Source organism: Nannospalax galili, unplaced genomic scaffold (genome assembly GCF_000622305.1).
Source record: "Nannospalax galili isolate Female #2095 unplaced genomic scaffold, S.galili_v1.0 scaffold290, whole genome shotgun sequence".
Lineage (NCBI taxonomy): Eukaryota > Metazoa > Chordata > Mammalia > Rodentia > Spalacidae > Nannospalax > Nannospalax galili.
In genome coordinates this window covers 2,119,544-2,140,465 of record NW_008331486.1, presented here as the reverse complement: position 1 = coordinate 2,140,465, position 20,922 = coordinate 2,119,544, and the positions used below count along the sequence as shown (strand labels likewise).

Here is a 20,922-nt window from a genome sequence, read left to right as displayed (position 1 = left end):
ACAGGGTCTCCCTGTAGACCCAGCCCGCCTGGAACTCACTATATAGAACATACTGGCCTCGAACTCAGAGATCCACCTGCCTCTGCCTCCCAGTGCTGGGATCAAAGGAGTGCACTGCCACGCCCGGCTCTATTTTATTTTTAAGACAGAGTCTTTTACTGAACCCAGAACTTGCTACTCAGCTAGCCTAGAGATCTGCCTGTCTCTATTTCCCCAACGCTGAGGTTACAGAAGCATACCACTGCACACGTCTTTTTCATGAATGCTGGGTCCTTACGTTTGTACGGCAAACACTCTACTGACAGCTATCTTCCCAGATCCTTGAGTTTTAACAGCCATCAATATTTGGTCATTAAATCTTACCCACATACCATCATTTCTTTGGGAAGATTTTCATATAGATGTTGTCTGTGAAACACACAGCTATGGACAGCTGCCCCCACCCTGGCTAAGAATGCACATGTCTCTCCAAACAGCAGTGAACTCAGCTTGTCCAGAGCAGGGTTCTGAAGACAGAGATGGATCATAACGGGCTTTTCATACAAGAATACCGTTTCCCTTCAAGCCAACCCAGGTGGTTCTTTGAGTTGGCTGAACTTTGTATTTCTCCCTAATGAAAACACTCAGCAGAGATAGGTAGGATGGTAAAGCCCCTTCTCAATTCTTTGCATCCCTTCACCAGAAACCCAACTAAAGCCCAGTCCAGACTTCCTAAGTGTACATGGATCTCATCGGGTTCAGCAAACAGATTTCCGTGTGCTAATAGCAATCCTAGTTAAGAAGCTTTTCCAAAGCTGCTAGTTTGGAGTCTAGAAGGTTCACAAAAAGTACGGGTGGACCGCTTCTGATTTTTCTGTCTTTGGAGTATGAACCCAGCTACATGGTTTCCACTGTAAAAACTATAATAATTTTTAAAATATAAAAAAAAATGAAGTCCACACACTTAATATCCTGTAAAACCACGGTACTGGTTGTGAGACCAGATGTTTCAAGTATATCATACCATTTAGTCTTCACAGATGTCTTGGGAGAGAAATGCCATTACTATCCCTATTTTACAGATGAGGAGACTGAGGCTCAAAGCATTCCTGTATCGAACCTCCTAACAGTTGGAGCCTCATTCTTAGCTCTAAGGACAGCTGCTGGGACATGGTGGTGGCTCCTGCTATGAAGGGAACGGCTCCACAGTCCATATCAAGTGTTTTTGTATGCTGAAACAGGCAAGGCTTAGCTGCCATGTCTCCCCAGGAGGGACTGAAACATGGGCACTTTGTGAAGGGAGAGATGACCTGCCTGGCCAGCCTCCATTCCTGTCCCAGCCTGAAGTTGGCACAGCACACTGGGTTATGCACTCCAGGTCTGCAAGCCCAGCCAAATGCAGGTAGGACTAGGGCATCCCTGGCTGACAATCACTGCCCAGAGCAGCGGATGCTGAGTGATTGCATCTAATTACACTTAACTATATCATCACCCACTCCAACATGTGCGATGAGCTGCTGAGGACACGGTAGCCACCATGGCCCTCTGCTGCCTCCTCGCCTCGCACAAGAAATAATTACAGGCCTCTCTCCTCTGCCAAATGAGCCTGTAATTAACCCTAATTGCTCAAAATGCAACTGGCTAATTCCAGGAGATTAATCAAGAGGGATTCGATTGTTAGTGAATGACTTAATGTGACAAATGGCTACATTACCCAAGCAGGCCCCATTGCCCCAGTCATCAGCACCATGTCCTGGTGGACTCAGGACCAATAGTGTCCTGGGGCTTCCCAGCTCCAGGGCTATGCCTCCTAATTTCTACATGGAAATTGGACCCTGCATCCAAGCCAGTAACAAACACAGTACAAACAGCATGGATTTATGTGCAGGGACCAGCTAAGGTTTGCAGACAGTGCCCATGACCTCATGTGCCACCTCTGTGTGGCTCTGCATCAGGAGCCTTCTTACAGCTAACACAGCCCTACATGACAGAGCACAGTACAGTAAGACTGCAAGTGCAGAGGGATTTTAGACCCACCTGCCACCTTGACCAGGTATCGTTCCACAGTATATAACCTGCACAATGGACATGGTGAGCCTGAAGTCTTCCGACTAGGAAGTTGGAAGCTATGACAGACCTTCCACAGCTCAGGAATATAGTCTTGAAACTCCCTCTGATTTAGGTCTCGAGACCTTCGGATGAAAAGTTTACCCTGGATAAGAATTTTTCATTATTCAAGGCTGTCCACAAGACCCTAAAAGATCTGGCTCCCAGGGCCCCTGCCCAGTCAAGCTGGCTTCCCTCTAGATCGCTGCCCATCCCTTTCTTACAGAACCCCGTCTGGCACTCTCTGTTGCCTGGGTTGCTTGCCGGGCCTCTAGGAGCCCTAAGGGTTCTTCTGTCCGGTTATGTCTCTCTCCCAGTAGGCTGTGTTTCCTGGCAGCAAACCTGGCCTGCATCTGACACAATGGCAGAGAACTCCTCTATGCTGCATGCAGCCATCAGAAAAGCCCTGATCTGGAGAACATGCAAGGCCAGGGCCAGGTGGGGCATGCATGTATGTGTGAGGGCATGCACACAGGTATGGGAGATGCACACAGATGTGGGGACAGCAGGAGGATGGGGGGCAGAAGTAGAGGCAGTGGTTCAAAGTCTCCTCAGATAGTGGCATTTGAAATCTGGCTTGGAGATAGACTTGGGAGGGCGTTCGAGTCAGGGAACAGGGTATACAAAGGCACTGTGTGTACAAGGCAGCTCTGTACCCAAAGCCCCCTTCAGAACAACACCAAAGGCAGCTTGGCTCTCTAAGGCATCTACAGCAAGGGTGAGGTGAGAATAGGAAGACCATCCCAGAACTCTGCTGTTCTAGACCACAAGACCGAAGTGGTCAAACATAGTTCAGAATACAACGAAGGCTGACACTGGCCCAGGAAGGACTTTCTATCCATTTCTGGTCCCTCCCTCTGCTTGCACACTGAGCCACTGACAAAAAGCTGTTTCCCTCACACAGAAACTAGGCATTGCCGAATTAAATGAAGAGATCCCTGTCAGGTACTGAGTGCCCTGCCCTGGAAGCAGTTGAGATGTTCTGTCTGAGGATGCTAGGCAGCACCCTCTGGGGACTGAGGGGCTGGGTAAAGGAGGCTTAGCAAACTTGGGAGGCAAGAGAATGGGCTTACCTGTGAGTCTGGAAGGGGTGCAGGCCCCAGTGCATGGCATAGGTTGTTTGGACTCCCTCCATGGGGCATGTGGCTAGGCTGTCCTGCCATCCTGCATGCCAGCTTCACAAGGTCACAGGCTGAAACAGAAAATAGGGGCCTGGTCACTTTCCCCTCCACACATCACTTGTCCCATTTTACAGATGGGCAAGCAGAGGGCACAGCAGTTACCCAGCTCATGGTCACCTAGCTCACAAGTGATTGGGCTAGGACTCAACATTCCACAGGACATATTCCCTCCATGCAGTCCTGTCTTGGTTGTTAGGATTATCCCATCGGAAGGGGAAAACTGAGATCCCCTGCAGGGAAGAGTGAATTGCCCATCCCAGGCCAGCAAGGAGGCCCCAGATTCAACCCTGCTCCAAGGCTTAGTTCTTTCGGTAGCCTTTTGATAGGGAACTGGTCTATCCTACTGTGCCCATCAGCACCCCAATATAAACTCAAGTTGGCTTGGGTAGCTGGAAGAGAAAGCACAGCCAGACTTTAGCAGCAGTTGTGGGAAGGACCTCACATCCCTGTCCCTGCTGGACCCTAGTGCAGCAGACTCAGTGACGCTGGAGGGCCAGGCCATGGGTCCTAAGGACCTCCCATGAAGATCTACCTTTTAGAGATCCCAAGGATCCCCTGTCTCTGTCTCCTCAGTGCTGGGATTTATAGGTGAGCTTTATACATGAATGCTGGCGACCACACTCAGGTCCTCATGTTTGTACCCACTTTTCAGGCTGAGTCATGGCCTCTGGCCCCTCACTGCTCTTTTGGGGGTAAAACTGCTCTCTGGCACGTAAAGACTACAGCAGAAAGTGAGGCCATAAGGGGACAGGTGCAGAGGGCAGAAAACTCCTGCTTGGCCTTTGCTGGCTGAGGGCCTCTGCAGTGTGACTGACGGCCACTCCTGGCCTGTAAGGTTCATGTGGCCTCCTGTCTACATTAACCACCTTGACATAGCTTGTTCTCATGTATGAAGATACACATGGAGCAGTCTCAGATCAACAACAAATGGGGTATCATAGATGGGCCTGTGCTTTGGAGGCCTCTGTTCCCCATACCCCTCCATGCCAGCCTCACCTCCCACCTCCACTGTGGGTCTCCCCAGGATGCAGATGGGCCCGGTACCCTTGGCATCTTCCCACCATCTGGCTGAACGCCCTGTTGCTAACGCATGTCCCTCCCCACCAGGGTGGTACTGGAGGAAAAAAGCCCCAGGCCCCAGGATAAACAGATAAACACGGAGCATCTTCCTCAGGCACTCTGTTACTCAAGGGGAAAGAGTGAGACAACAAACCAGGTATAAAATGAGAACGATGTAAAATGCGCATGAATTTGAAGATGAAACCAGAGGCTCCTGTGGTTCAGCAGCTGCTGCGGGCAGTACCCCCATACCCCTCAGGGTGACATGTTCACCACCCCCCTGCCCTTAGGGAGACCTCCGGGGAGAAGTTGGAGAACTGTCTTCAGAAGATTCCATCTTTATCTCAGAAGGCTCCAGAATGGGCCCACGGGCCACCCTGTTCTGGCCTCACATGCATTCATTCTCCTGCCCACCTGCCTAAGTGGACCCTGCCTCTGGTTGCCCCATCCCTCACCCTGCCTTGCCCAGTCCCAGTCCCAAGGTCTTTGGGGCCAGAAGCCTGAGTTTGAATCTGTACTCTATGACTCGCCAGCTGGGACCCTGGGTACATCCCAGTAGGCAGGTGTCTGACAGGTGTTTGTGGAGGTCATCCCTCCTGGAACCGGCCTCCAACAGCTGGATGAACCTCATGTGGGGTGCCAGGGCCATGCAAGGGACCCAAGCCATCACAGAAATAACAGACAATGGTGACAACAGTTGGCTGGGCCCTTACTATGATAGCCACTTTTCCACACCCTTCATCCCTGTAAACCTTAACACAAACTCCATGGAGAGGGTTCTGTGATTGTCCCATTGTACACATGAGGAAACTGAGACACAAGGAGGTTAAAAGGCTTGCCCAGGTCACACAGATCACAGGCAGTAGCACCAGGACTTAGACCTATGTTGGCATCTTTTTCAGAGGCCACCATGCTGCCATGTCCCTTTCCAGTGGTACCCCACAGAGTGATCCCTGTTACCACTTAAGACTGGCATTGTGTCCATGCATGAGGGGTGATCCTAGGAGTAGTGCCTACAAGGGGCCTTTTTCCCCCTCAGGGGCCCCTGGGCAGAGCCTTCTCTAAACCACACCCAGCTACTGTCCACATCAAAGCCCCTGCTCTGGCAAAGTACAGTCACTTGGTGCAGTCCCATCCAGAGCCCAGTGGCACCTGCCGCACAGTGCTTCCCAGGCTAGGGAGGAAGTCAGCCAGGCCTGCCAAGCACCCTGGAGGAACACTCTTCAATAGGCAGAGGGAGGTTGGGAGGGAGGGAGGGAGAAAGGCCCTCTCTCATTGGGTCAGGTCTTTCCCACTCATCCCCAGGGGTATTGGGATACCCATTTTATAGGTGGGGAAACTGGGGCCTAAAGCCATTTGGCTAGTAAGCTACAGGTAGGGATTCCGGTCCAGGTCTCTGTGGCTACAAACCTTCTAAGGCTTTCACTGGCTCCAGGGAGCTGTCAGGGGGGCTGGCCTGGAGGGAACTTGCATTCTGTTTTCTATATCCCAACAGAAACCCAAGTTCCTCATACCAGAAGTTCCTACCAGGGATTACTTCTTCAGAGTCAGATACAGGAAGGTCACTGCAAAGGGCACCTGGAGGGAGACATGGGGAGCAGGGGACAGACCCAAAGCACATGTTGTGGGTAACACGGGGGGGGGGGGGGGGGGGGGGGCCCGTCCCCCGAGGATGGGGGGGAGGCAGGGGTTGCCTGTCCCTGCGATCTGGGATTCCAGGATCCCCCAGCCTCTGCCAAGCTGCAGAACAATAAGGCAGTGGCTGCCAAGCCCAAGTCAGGGGCCAAAAATGTGTGGAATGTGACCTAGAGCCACAGGCTCCACTGAACTACCTCACAGGGTCTTTCTTTGGAAGTGAGCAAGCACCCACGTTGTTTGGAAGTCCTGTGCTGTGGACAGAATGTGGCCTCTCACCCAAACTTCTAGCTTCAGAGTGAACAGCAACAAAAAACTGTCATGTGCTATGTGTCAGCCAGGGATAGGCTGAGAGTAACCTAAGGCCAGGTTTCATCCAACCAGTGCCACAAATACCATGGACTCACAGCACCCAAACTGAGTGTCAGCCTGCCCTTCCTGTGTCCCTGTTTCAGCCTCAGGGTGGCCTTTCTGCCTAAGAGCCCAGCAAGAATCAGGCTCTACCCTGCATCTCACCTCCCCTCACAGTCCTGTGGTCTTCTTGCTGATTCTGCCTCCAATGTCTCCCTCCCCCAAAGCTCCTCCTTGCTTTAACTCCATCAAGGTCCCTGCAATTACCCCCTCCCCCCGCTTCCCACCAATCCTGCACTGAAGGGTTCTTTTTTGTTCTGGTTTTGTTTGTGTGTATATGTATGTATGTGGAGGTGAATGTCACCAAGTACACATGTGCAGGGGCCAGAGGAGGACTTCAGGAGTTCTCCTGTATTGGTCTCTGATACAAGAGGATTCCTGAAGGCCTGGACTCTCACTGAACCTGGAGCTCACTACTTTTTGACTAGGCTGGCACCCAACAAGTCCCAGTAATCCTCCTGTCTCCGTCTCGACCGATTCCCTGTTGCCACTAGAGCTGAGGTTACAGACATATACAGCTATGACCAACTTTTATGTGAGTGCTGGGGATTTGAACTCAGGTCCTCATGCATACACAGCAAGTGCTCTTATCCTCTGACTTTCTCTAGTCCTTGAGAGTCTCTTAATGTACATGTCTGAAATCATCACTTTTCAGACAAAGGTTTCAGGCCAGAATGAGGTGTCCCAAGCCCTGCCTGGCTGGCACTGCCCTATTCATTGCACTGGCCTGCCCACCATGACCCCATCCTCCCAGACCCCTGCATCAGAGTCACACTCCAGAGCTTCCTTGTCCTTTGAGCACCCCAATCCTTCTGGACTTTTCCACACACCAGCTTCAGCTACCAGCATCAGCCCAGAAGACCAATCCACAATCTCTTAATCAGCAAAGTCACACTCACCCACCAAGGGCTAGGTCCACAGCCTGCTCAGCAATTGTGGAATCTTAGGAAAGTGTCATCCCTTCCCTGAGTTCAAAGCCCTAGACCTTAAAGAGGGACAGCCAGTCCTCCCAGGGGGTACAGTGAACAACTGGGTAGCTTTCCCTATACCTGTCCCCATCTGACAGGGTCCATATGGACTTCTGCCTAAAATCAAGACTTGGAGACAGAGATTGCTTCCTTTGTCACTGTGTCTGCCCTCTGCTGCTGGCCTTCAAGAGCAGGAACTAACTGCAGCTGCAAGCTGTTAGGCCTTGTTCAGGTCTGGTACAAAAAAGGCCCTATTGACAGCTGACCAGATAAACTCTGACCAGCAGGTGGAGGGCTCCTAAAAGCCTGGGAATCCTGTGGTCACAGATCAGACCAAAGTCTCCTGGTGACTCATCTAAAACATTCAAAACAAACCCCACCACACACTTTGGGGCTCTTAGAACTTTCTAAAATCTGAGGAGGCTCCTGGTCACGTTTCACTTCCTCCTTCTTGGGTAACAAAAGCAAATTCTCGAAGAAAAGGGCACAGGGGCTGTAACTATCTCCTGTCTCCTTTAAAAGAACAGTGAGACACTGGGGTCTTGTCAGGGAGATCCTGGGGTGAAGGACCTGCCCACATCCCTCCCATGATGGCTGCAACCCCACATTTTACAGATGAGGAAACTGAGGCACAGAGATGTGACCTGTCAAGCTGGTGAACAGTGTGTGAGCCCAGCCCTGACTCTTCAATATCCAGTTTTATATCATGATCTTTAGAAATCAACAGAAGTCAGAAGCTGGGTTCCCATTCTCCAAGACCCCAGGGTTCCTAGGAGACCCTCCTCTCCAGTGACCCTTGCCCTCCCAGGAAAGGAACTTGTTCTCTCCTCAAGACCATAGCAGGCTCTACTGAACTGAATGGCCTCCTGGCAAAACTCAGCCCTCCATTGCCCAACTGGGCCTCCTCCTCCAGGTAGCATGCCTGGATTCCCCTCCCCACTAGTGCATTACTCGGGTCACTCTGCTGTTGCTTCTCTGTGCAGTTTCTGTCCGATCATGTCTTCCCTCCCATCAAGGGTAGAAACCAAGTCATTCACCTCCAGGGCTCAGTGGGCATAGAAGAGAGCCAGGTAAAGACTGCCAAAGGCTGTGAGGGAGGAGCCTAGCACCCCTGGCCAGCCTGGAGAGCCAGGGCTAAGAGAAGGGCTGTATTTCAAGGCAGAAATTCTTGAGAGGAAAAATCTATTTCCAGGACTTTTTTCAGACAGAGCTATCTCTGCAACCAACAGGGGAAGGATAGGAAAAACAGTAGAGCGGCCTCAGGGACAACAGCATTGGGGTCTGTCCAAAGCAGAGCTTCAGTCATCTCCAGTGGCCCTCTGACCATCCCTAACTTCAGAACCCACCCTAGAGAAAAGTGACCCTCCCCTGTTCCCTGACTCCACAGTTGTTCTGGAAAAGCCTGGGAATTGTTTAATGTTGAACCTAGCTAGCAGCACCTGCCCTGCCCCAGGGAGGTGGCAAAGGTCTCCCAGGCTGGCGCCACCGCTGTCTTTGCTGGCTGCCCTTGCTGGCAGGCAACTGAGGGAGCAGCAGGTATCAGAGGTACAGCCAGGTTGGGTGACCCTAAGTCTAGGCCCTGGAGGTCTCTGGGGTCTGGCTCCCTCTCACTTGCTGGGCAAACTCCTGGGAGCACAGGTAGCAGGAAAAGAAGAGCTTGGTCTCTAAAGCAGGAGACCGGCAGGGTTGGTACCTTTAAAAGCGACAGCAGCCCCAGGGCAGGTCTGCTTGGCTCAGGGCTGAGGGCTGGTGCAGTTCCCACAGTCTTCGGGTTCCAAATGGCCTCTCTGTGCCAAGGCATGTGAGGGACAAGGGGCCCATGTCTGTGCAGAGGACTTCCCCTACCTAAGACTCCCATCCCCAGACACCACCAAAAGGAAACTCCCCCACCACGCACTGCTCCAAAAATAGCTCTGGCTGCCACCTTCATGGCAAATGGAACTTGTCACAGCCCCCACGGAGCCTGCTCCTCATGAGGGACTCCAGACTGGTAGCAGTGGCCACCGGATGGTATGGGGGAGTGCAGTTTAGAATGCCACCAGAATCCACTCTGGGATAGCCTAGTCCAGCTCCCCATTTCACCCACTGGGAAACTGAGGCAGGAGGACAAGAGGTCACCTGGGGCCATGAACACAGAAGAGCCAGTACCAGCCTGGAGACCAACTTTCCTTAACCAGTGCCATACTTTACACCACTCCAGTGAAGGGGTTTGTCCCCATCTATCACCCAGCATCTGGTCGGTGGATGTAGGAGTCAGCCCAGGCTCTGGGAGGAAAAAGGGTCCTTTCCTTGGCCCTGTGCTCCATCTGTCGCCGCTAAACCCTGAAAATGCTGAGAAGCATAAAAGTCCTTGCTGTCCCTTTAAAAACAGCCCTTCCTGGGGTGGGTGGCTCAGTGCATAAAGGGCTTGCTGAGTAAGAGGGAGGATCTGGATTCAGATCTCCAGAAACTATATCAAGTTGGACACGGTAGTATGTGTCTGTAATCCCAGCACTCCTGTCGCCACAAGGTAGGTGGAGACCAGAGAATCCCTGGAAGCTCACTGGCAGCTAGCCTGGTGTACACAGTAATGGACCAGAGACTGTCCCAAAAAAGGTGTATGGCAAGGATTGACCCTTGGTTGTTAATAGCAATAAAAACTTGCGGGGGATGGAGAGATGGCTCAGTGGTTAAGAGCATTGGCTGCTCTCACAGAGGATCTGGGTTTGATTCTCAGCACTCACATGGAGACTAACAACTGTCCATAACTCCAGTTCAGTTCCAGGCGATCTGACATTCTCTTCTGACCTCCACAGGCATTGCACAACATGGGTGTACTTACATACATGCAGGCAATACATTCATACACATTAAAAAATAATAATAATAAAAAATTAAAAAGAACTTGGCCCTTTTCATTCTCTTCTTCATATGCTGAGACAGACATAACTGCTGTCCATGAGAGAGAGTGTGGCAGACCTAGCATTGGGTTCGAGCCCCAGCTCTGCCACACCTCCCACTGTGTGTCCTAGTGTTCTCATAGGTTAAATGGGGACAGGAACAGCATCTACTGTCTTGGAGAGTTATATGACATTACAGGGGTCAAAAGTGCTCAGCTCTGGGCCTGGCTCCTAACTGACACCCAAACAGTAAGTTCATTGTTTCATCCTTCCTCGGTCCTGGGCTTTGCTCTCCAAAACAAGGTCAAAGGTCCAGGAATTGAGATCTTAGAGTGTTCCCAGGCTTCCGTTTCCCTCCCTCCGGTCTCCAAGTCCTTCAAGCCACCTCCTCAGTGCAGGACCTGTCTTGACAACACGGGATCCCAGAACGCCGCAGCTGAAGCCCGTTTTTACAGGGTCCACAAACCAGAATAGAGTTCAGCAGTGCCCCAGGAAGAGGCTGGGAGGGTCACATACAGCTGCTTACCTCCCCACACCCCGTAATTCCCCAAGTCTTAGTAGCTGGACTGGTGGGAAGGACTGGACTGAGAGGAAAGGGGTTTGCCATAGAGGATGCGGAGAGATCGAATGCTGAGTGGTCTGCTGGGTTCAAGTTCTGGCTCTGCCACATCCCACACCATGTCTCCTGTATTCATATGGGTTAAATGGGGATAAAGACAGCATCTACTGTCTCCCAGTCTGCCTCAGACCTCTGTCTATAAGCAGAGTGCTCTGTAATCACATCTGCCTTCTCCACTGGAACAAGAGCCACTTCTACCCTGCACCCCATCTGCAGCACCACCACCATAGGGACTGACACTGGCATATGGCCGCTGAGGCCCCAGAGTCCATGCTGTGCCAGACTTTGGCACCAGGGCTTGGCCACCTGCCAGTACACCTTCCCTGCTGGCCGGGTCCAACTGTCAGGCATATGCCAGATGCCGGGCCCCCTCAGCAGCAGCTGCTGGGCCCAGGCCAGCTATCCAAGGCCCTTAGGAGCTAGACTCCCAGGCCCATATCCTGGGTGTATGATTTCCCCAAGGAGGAGGTGGCCAAAGATCTATGTCTTGCATGATTCCGCCAGCGTGGTCCACAGAGAAGATTCCAGACAGGCTGGGTAAGGTAGCTGTGTGACTGGCCCACACTCAGGTGGCTCTCCTGAGAATAACCCCCAGCACAATCTCCTTGAGGCTGAGCACAGCCCAGTGACAGTATCTCCTCTTTCCGGCCCTGCCACCCACATGGCCACATAATCACAGGCTCTGGGGCCACTTCCTGTGTCTCTCTCCAGATCAGATACTTGTTGGATCTGAACTGAACCTGGAACATATGTGGCCATTTTTTTTTAAGGGTGGATTTTGTATGTGTGTATGTTCACATGTGCAGGCATGTGTGTGTTCGTGCATGAGTGTGCACAAGTGTGTGGGACACACATGTGGAAGTTCATGTGCACGTGTGTGTAGACCTGAGTTTTTAGTCTAGGGTCTTCCTCCACCACTCCCCAGTTTATTTACTGAGGCAGGGTCTCTCACTGAACCAGGAGCTCACTGATTCAGCTAGTCAGTTTGCCCAGGGAACCTTTTCTGTCTCTTCCTCCTGGATGCTGGGGTTACAAGGTGGGTTGCCATACCTCTCCAGATTTTCACATGGGCACTGGTGACCCAAAATTCAGACCTCATGCTTGCACAGCAAGTGTTTTATCTACTGAGCCTTCACCCTAGCTCCAATATGTGATCACATTTAATTCTACATGAGGGACCTTGGCTCTGGGCTGTGGCATGTATGACGGGACTCACAGCCTGGACCATCATGGTGCTCCCAGTGTCAGGAAAGTCCGAGACTATCTCTGAACCTCAGTTTTCCCACCTACAACATGGGTCTGGAGTGCTCCTTCTTGTGTGATGCTTAAGAAGGCTGATGAGGAATTCATGGCCCCCTAGGGTGTCTTGAAACTGAGCTGGGAATCTGGTATTCAACCACACGCTTGTTTCTGAGGGGAATCCAGCTCTTCCGTGCCTGGAAGAGTTAAGAGAATCTACTTTCAGGGCTGGAGAGATGGCTCAGTGGTCAGGCGCATTGACCACACTTGCAGAGGACTGGGGTTTGATTCCTAGCACACCCACATGGAAGCTAACAACTGTTTGCAACTCCAGTTCTAGGGGATCCAACACCCTCATCTGACCTCCGTAGGCATTGTACAACACGGGTGCACTTACACATATGTAGGTAATACATTCAAACATAAAAAATAAAAATATTTTGTTTTGAGAGAGAGACAGACAGAGACAGACAGACACTACTCTCTGGCCTGGGAACACTTTATGAGCTCTCCTGTCACATTCACAGTCACGTGGAGGTATGGCTCCCATGCCTGTGGGCTCCCAGACACACTGCCATGGTGGCAATGTGCACACAGGAAGAGTATGTCACCGACAGAGCTCCTCTAAGTGGGCCAGACCCCTGGAGGACACTGACAATGAGCATGCTCACAAAGCTGCCCTGTGGGGCAGCCTAAGCATCCACAGACAGATGAAGAAATAGCCTTGCCTGCTGTGCTCCTGCTGGAGAGGCAAGCTTGACTGGGAACAAAGGCCTGGGACCTCCCCTGGGTGGTCTGAACCCCTGGCCTCTGAGAAGACGCAAATGGGGTGCATGAGGGGACCAAAGTGCTTCACTGTGTTGCTTGGGGCAACCAGTGGGGTTTCTGGGAGGCAGCCCAACCCAGGCTCTGGAGTCTGAAAGCCCCAGGTTCAACTCCTGTGCTATTTCTGCTAGCCACCTGAGTGTGGGCCAGTCCCACAGCTACCTCTGCCATTCTCTCCTCTGAAAACGGGTCCTTGTCAGGACCCACCCTATAGGGTTGTTGAAAGGCTGGGTGAGCACATGCAGTAAAATACCTGCCTGGGACAGTCAGGGCCCCAGTATGCACAGGAGTACAGATGTGGCTACTGTTACTCTTTGAAAACAGCTGTCAGACCCAAGCAGTGCCCACTCAACAGCATCCCACCCTGCAACCAACCATCCACAGAAAAGCCACTCCTTATTCTTCTGGGGACCTCAGACTCAAACAAACCAGGGCCTTGGGCCTCTGGAAGTGGCATGAGACATCCAGGGCCCTCCTAAGCCCCACTTGTGAGAGAGCAGGAGACCACCCTGGCTCCAGTTTCACCCTCCCGAAGAAGCTGGGACACAAAAGCACACAAAAGCGGTGGCAATGCATTTCACAAGTTACCAGGATGAACCTGAGCTGGCCCCTCGCCCACTGCTCCAATAAAATAAATCTTGGCTGGCAACTGGCAAGAGATCCTATATATTTACGTGACGATTGTGCCTCATGACCACAGGGCTCGTGGTTCTGGCAGGCACCGTGTGGCAGGGATGACAGTGGTCTTAGGAGAGTCACTATTTTCCAGTGACTTTTATTGTCCATTATATCCTGGCGTTTACAGGGCTCAGCTCCAGGCCTGGCAGGAATATGGAACACGGTGGAGCTGGCAGGCCTGCATATTCTAGTGGCAGTGTTACAGACCTATCCTGTGTTCACCCACCAGCTCAAGTCTTTGTGTGATACAGAGATGCCAGGGCCTTAGTGAGGGGGGGCCTAAGGGCATCTAGAAGCAGGTACTTCATGAGTCTAGGTGTATTCTTGGCTCTATGACCTTCTAGAGGCAAGAGGGGGAGGGGTGTGTTGCAAGGGTGGGGCAGGGAGTTGTGCTAAGCTATCTACTGCTGGCTTGAGGAGATACTTAGTGAGTTTTCAGGGACTTTGTGAGATAGTTGAACTCAACTGAAGAAAGAAATTAGCAAATAGCATAAATCAAAGGTTTATACAGGGATTGGCCTAAACTACTTCTTAAACATTCCCTAGCATTCTCTAAGGAAGGGGGTGCCCCTGCAGGTGATCAGGAGCACAGGGGCGGATGCAGGGGCTGAGAAGTCAGGTGTGACTCCTTCCCATTCTGAGCCCCAGCATCCCTGTATGTAAAATGGGCACATACCTAAACTCCTGGGGGCAATCAAGAGGATTGGGGTATCCTATGGCAAGTTCCCTAGTGCTGCCTGGCATGTGACAGGTGCTGAATAAACAATGGCTACTGCCATTCAATTGTTCAACACTGAGTATCTACTTTGTATCACAGTCTGAGTCACAGAGATATTAAAATGACGGATGACAAATTTTGCATCTGGGGCATCCCTGGTGGTCTGCAGAAGGACTGCTGCCCACATCTCCTTTAGAAACTCATGACAGCCTTGGAATTCAGGCAGAACAGGAATGGGACCCATCTCTGAGCTGAGGCTGGAGGGGAGTGAGACCTGCAGCAGGTCTTTGATGAGGCAGTAAGGTAGCTTGGCCCCAACTCCACCTCTTCCTGCTCCAGGCCTGTTGTGACTCCTGCCTAGGAATTCTCAAGGTAGCCAGGCAGCCCCCTGTTGGTGCTGGGCCATCTAGGAGAAGGACGAGGACTGTCTGGAGTTCTGGGTTCCAGTCTGGACTCCTAGCTCCCTTGTTCCAGTTTTTCCCCTTGGGGTTCTGGGGCCCACTGGAAGGGCAGAGCTCTTAATGTGCTTGATATGATATGGAGGATCTCTTGCCGAAGTAGCCTCTAAGTAGCCCTCAGACCCCCACACATATCAATACCTGCTGTGGCCCAGTGTGATCCCAGGTAATCCAGAGCCTCTCAGGAAGGAAGAAAAGGGGGGAACTGAACAAGATAGGACACCCACACACTGTGCTGGGATCTCCATCTACCCATTTCACAGATGAGAAGACTGAAGCTCAGGAAATCCCTCACTGTGTCAAGAGCCACATTAATGCCCTGGGCTGGAGTCACCAGAGCATGTGGCTGGGTGCCCAAGAGAAATGAGGAAGCAATAGAGCCCCTCAGTTCTAATACCCTGGAGGTCCACAGAGGGGACACCCCAGCCACCCAGCCTCAGCTCAATACACTGGGAGAGGGGAAAGTGCAGAAAGAGGTGATGACTCAGATAACCTTTGAGACCACAAGACAGAGGAAGTGGGTGGCATTTCTGGGGGGTGTGCCTCATTTCCTAGAAGGATGTGTCACTAGCTTTTGTTTCATCAGCAATTACCCTGACTGTCCTTGGCCGCCTGAATTTGGGACAGCACCACCTGGCTGGCCTGTTGCTACAGTGCTCACAGGCAAGCAGGCCAGCAAACAGACTGGGGTTGTGGGTGGGGGGTAGGTGGGAGGAGACCGTTTCAGGGGACACACAGCAGGGATTTAAGTTCAAACACCTGGGCCAAGAGGTTAATTTTTCTATTTGCAGGGACAGGAGGGAAAGACCTTCTAGAATTTGACAAGAAAGAAGGAGGGACAAAGAAACAGCAGCTGACTAGCAGGCAGCAAGGCCCCAGCCAACCTGAGGAGAGTCCAGACATTATATGCTGCTGGAATTCCTGTGGCTGAGGGTCACGCGACTTCCTCTACACATGATACTTGAGAAAGTCTGACAGAGTGTGGAGGAGAGGGAAGAGTTCACGAGACGAGATCATGTGCTGCACCCTTGACTGCCCCACAGGCTAGCAGTGTAACCACAGATAGTCTCTGGCCCTCTTGGAGCCTCAGTTTACCCTCCTTTATTGACTCTGCACCAAGTACTGTTCTGTGCACTGGAGTGATACAAACTTACTTAATCCCTCCATAGCCTGGTGAGACAGACATGCAGTTATCTCTGTTTTGCAAAAGGAGAAAACTGAGGCACAAAGGCAGCTACTGATGTAGGTGGAAGGACTGGGCTTTGAAGCCAGATAGCACCCACTGCTTAGAATGTGTGCTGAGCATGGGCAGCTACTCCAATCTGCTGCCTTTTTGGTGAAGTTTGATTTCTTCAGTACACTCAACAGCCTTTATAGACCATGGAGCCCCTCAGGAGGCCCAGAGTCACAGCAGCTATCGACCTGTCTCTTTGAGCCTTGCTGAGAGCCATCCCTGCAAACAGGAACGGACGACCCCACTGTGATGTCCGTTTTGGAGTTTTACACTCAGGTCGGCTTCAGGGACCACAGGAGGGAGACTGCTATTCAGGTATCCAAGAAAGGGAAGAAAAAATATCCATTCATAGTCAGACAGCTGCTCTGTGGAAGTGACACTCCAGATGCGACAAGCAACCCCGCTGTGTGATGGATTCCGTAAGAGTGTGACCTCGGAGCATCCACGTGGAAGGCTCAAAAACTTGGGTGGTCACTAAGCTTTTCAAATATGCCCAGATGGTCAACTATGCAATTCCAGAGACAGCATGGTTCTGACCTAAAACCTAAGCTTGTCTTCCCAAACAAAATTCTTCCAACATTTTTTAGCTTAAACAAACAGCCAGTCAATCTGGTTTCTCTTGACTCTCTAGAGTAAGGCAAACCCATGCTAAGAAAAAACAGCCACAAAATCATGTCTCTGCCCCTACTCCATGCCATGGGGTGTGTGGATGGACCAACCTGCCCCATGAGAAGGGAATCACTATCTTTACAGGGAAGGAAACTGAGACTCAGAAAGGTGCAAACTCACCCAACTGGGAGACAGCAAAGAAAGGTTTAAAACCCAGGGTGAGGGGTTGTGGAGATGGCTCAGTGGGTAAGAATGCTTGCTGTGCAAGCATGAGAACATGAGTTCAAATCCCTAGCACTCACTCATGTACAAAGCTAGGCATGGGGCTGGAGAGTTGGCTCAGCAGTTAAGAGCACTGGCTGCACTTACAGAGGACCTGGGTTTGGTTCTTAGCACCCATATGGCGGCTAATAACCATCCAAAATTCCAGTTTCAGTGGCTCTGACACCCACTTCTGGCCTCCACAGGCACTTCATGACATAAGTGCACTTACATACATGCAGGCAAAGTACTCATACACATAAAATAAAATTTGAAAAATAAAAACTGGGCATGGCTACACATGCCTGTAACCATAGAGCTATGGGGACCAGAGAGAGGAGGATCATTCAGACTTCCTGGCTGTCAGCCTAGTTCCAGGTTCAAAGAGAGATGCTATCTCAAAGGAATATGGTAAAAAGTGATAGAGCAGGACACGTAACATCCTCCTTTGACTTCCACATACATAGTGGGGGGTGGGGGCAGTGGGGTGGCGTGGGATCCAGACAGCTACCAAAGCAGGTCCTGGGGCATCTGGGGGTCACTTGGGTCCTGCTTCCGTAAGACACTGGAACCCACCAAAAGGGAATTCTGTGCTGTGCACTCAGGAAACTTCCCTGGCTTCATTCATAGTTTCATCAACATGGGATAATCATTAAGAAAGCCCACCTGCAGGCACCATCACCATCCCATTCCTCCTGGGAACAGGGATGGCCTTCCATCCACTCACATCAGGTCTCATGTCTCATCAGATACCTCAGAATAGGAAGTGCCTGTGAGTGGAGGACAGGGTGGATACTCACAGCACAGTATGTGCAAAGGCCTGGAGGCTAGGAATACCTGGCTATGTGTTGCAGGACCAAGGCCCCAGTGATAGCAGTGGCATCAAGTCTGCAAACCAGAGGGAGTCTCAGTGAATTGGATCCACAGGGCCCTGTGACTACCTGCACACAGATGTGCAGTATGCACAGCCGGGGCCAGGACTTGGCTCCCTAGACTCTCTTTCCAGTGCTGTTCTACATACCACCCTGCCTTCCACAACAGCAGGGAATTAGAAACCACCTATAGAATGGGGGGTGGGAGGACCTGCCAGTAGGCAGGACCTCAGGAGCTACAGTGTGAAAACATTGTCAGTGCCAACATTTTCTTATTCAGCAAGACTTTATTAAGTACCTATTGTGTGTCAGGTCCCTTGCTGGGCCTAGGCAGGATTCACAAAAGGTTACCACAGCCTCAGATACACCTTATTCACAGTCCTGATTTGGGCAGGACAAGAATGGTACCTCCTGTATCACAGGAGGCTCAGAGAGGCTGGGGGTGGGATGTGCGTGCTTGCTCAAGATTTCTCTGCTGGGAGGTGCCACCACTGGGACACTCACCCAGAAATGTCTGACCAAAGAGCCTCTGCCAAAAGAGATGAGGGTCCTTGGGGGAACAAAAGGGCCCAGATTCCCTTCTTTCCTTTATCCACAAGTAGGGGAGGCCTCGTTGGCCACCAGTGCCAGAAACTGAACCACCGTCTATCACTCTCAGAAGAGGCACTCTCCCATCTGAGCAGCCAACAGGGCTGGTGTTTGTGCTAAGTTTTAAAAAGCTCTTGGTCCTCAACTGCCCCAACTGATGCCACCAAAGGACTAAAATGGTGGTCTGTGCTTACAACAAACCATGCTAAAGACCATTCTCTTGATGGACTCATCCGGGCACCTGTCCAGACACATATGATCTAGTCAGGATGGACAGGCTCTGGAGTTGGAACCTTGCTCTCTCCTGTGCCTCCAGACCCATTCAATAGGCAGGGGTGTGGTGTAGGGGGAAGTGACCTTCCCTGCAGCCCCAGGCTGGCCCACCCTCCCTCCATCCTTGGGTTTTTGTATGCCTTCCACAGGAGTACAGCAGGCTCTGGGGACTCCTCTTGTCCCTATATGTCCCCTGTACTGGTAGAATGGTGTCCCCTCAAAGTTCATGTCTAGGCCAGGCATGGTGGTGCATGCCTTTAATCCCAGCACTTGGAAGGCAGAGACAGCAGATCTCTGTGAGTGCAAGGCCAGCCTGGTCTACACAGTGAGCAGCCAACAGGGCTGGTGCTTGTGCAGGCCAGCTGGAGCTACTGGGAGATCCTGTCTCAAAAAGACATCAAAAAAAAAAGTTCATCTACCTGGAACCTGGGAATGTGAACTTGAAAGTACAGGCAGTCTTTAGTTCAAATTTACAACTTTTTTTCATATTTTATTATTTTTATTTTATGTGTGTGTATTGCCTGCATGTGGGTAAATGCACCCGTGTCTTGCAATGCCCGTGGAAGACAGAAGAGGCTGTCAGATTCCCTGGAACTGGAGTTATGGATAGTTGTTAGCTGCTGGAATTCGAACCCGGGTCTCCTGCAAGAACAACCGGTGTTCTTAACTGCTGCGCCATCTCTCCAGCCCTCAAATTTACAACTTTTTTACTTTGGAATGGTACAAAATGGAGAGCATTCTGCAGAAATATGACTTTTAATTTCCAATTTTGATCTATTCCCAGGCTAGCCATACATGGTCTAAGGTCATCAGGTGGCTGGGCAGAGATAGTAAACCATAGCTCCATCAGCCCCACAATCATGGAAACCCCATCCATCCACAGTGTGCTGTGTATACAAGCAAGGACCACTACTAGGTTGGGTCAGTTTTGTATTAAGATGTTTTCAATTTACGGTGGGCTTATCTAGATTGTAGGTTGAAGCATATTCATGGGGCTTTTGCAAGTATAATTGTGTTAAATTGAGATGATGTAGGATTAGCATGAGCCAAAAATCCAATGAGTAAGGTCTTCATAGGAGGGAAATGTGGAGAGGGAGATAGGGAGAGAGAGAGGAGGGGAGAAAGAGAGAGAGAGAAAAGACCACTTGAGGAGAAGCAGACCCTGCCATGATGATCTATGGCTCAAGGAACACCAAAATTGTTGGTGCTCACCGTAAGTGAAGAAACCAACCTGCCATTTTGCTTCCAGACACCAGGCCTCTGCAACAGTGACACGAGTCCACAGTCCTATACTGCTCAGTTCATGGATATCTGTTAAGGCAACCATAAGAAACCCAGGGCAGAGCTGTGGTCACGAGTGACGTGACTTGCCCCACTCCCTCAGGCCCCACCCTGACCCCCCGATAGAGAAGAAGGGCATCAGTGGCTCCCAGGTCACTGGATTTTACAGGCCTGTAATGCTTCCCCCAAAATTTGAAGACAGACAGAAAGGCTGCCAACATTTTTCAGCATCTAAAATAAAATTTCCATCCATTATCACCATTTCTTCAGGAGAAAGGACGCTTGACATCAGAAAGTAGATAATGCCAGGCTCGTCCTTCTGTTCTCTCATTTCACTGGGGTTGGGTGTGGATGTCACATAGCCCCGGGCTGGCCTGGCTCTGGATTCAACCAAAGAACTAAGCGGCTGTACTTGTGATTCCCTTCGACCCTGGCTGAGGAGAGTTGAGGTCAATCTCTTCCACCTTCCCAGGAGCATAACAAAGATGTACTCCTGTGGGGCTGGAGAGATGGCTCAGCAGTTAAGAGCACTGGCTGCTCTTGCAGATGACTTGGGTTCAGTTCCCAGCACCCACATGGCAGCTAACTACAGTTCCAGGGGATCCGAAACCCTCTTCTGGCCTCTGTAGGTACTGCATGATACGGGTGCACTTATCCATATGCAGGCAAAACACTCATACACATAAAATAAGAAATAAAAATTTTTTAAAGAAGTGTACTCCCAAAGGCCCTGTTCCAGTGCAGTCCTCAGCCCAAGGGAGGAGGAGGAGGAGGAGGAGAAGGAGGCAGCCTCCAGGTCATGAGGAAAAAATATATATAAAGGAAAAATCCAAGAGGGAAGAAGAACTGGCCCTTCTGGTGAAGAGAAGCAAATTGTGAAATTATGCAATGTGCAGACGTGACGGACCAGTGTCTCCGGCTCTCTTCAAACACACCTCATAAACCCGCGCCTGGCTGCTGCAGAGCATGGGGACAGATGCCTTGTACTCTGGGAGGAGCTTTCAAGGCATGTGGCCCTAGTGGCCTGATGACCCAATGGACAAAGGTCA

At 51.2% G+C, this 20,922-nt stretch overlaps 1 protein-coding gene across 1 annotated transcript in view; it reads right to left on the bottom strand.

The window, feature by feature from the left end:
• The window catches only part of Nek6 (NIMA related kinase 6), a 55,471-nt gene extending 35,626 nt beyond the window's left edge, over window positions 1–19,845 (bottom strand). Inside the window, exons 1-2 of the mRNA XM_008824563.3 lie at window positions 19,824–19,845; window positions 3,159–3,277 (exon numbers count right to left, since the gene is read on the bottom strand). Of these exons, the coding sequence (XP_008822785.2) occupies window positions 3,159–3,277; window positions 19,824–19,830 (126 nt within the window). The 5' untranslated portion in view covers window positions 19,831–19,845. The remainder of the gene's footprint in view (window positions 1–3,158; window positions 3,278–19,823) is intronic.
• Between the last annotated feature and the right edge of the window lie 1,077 nt (window positions 19,846–20,922).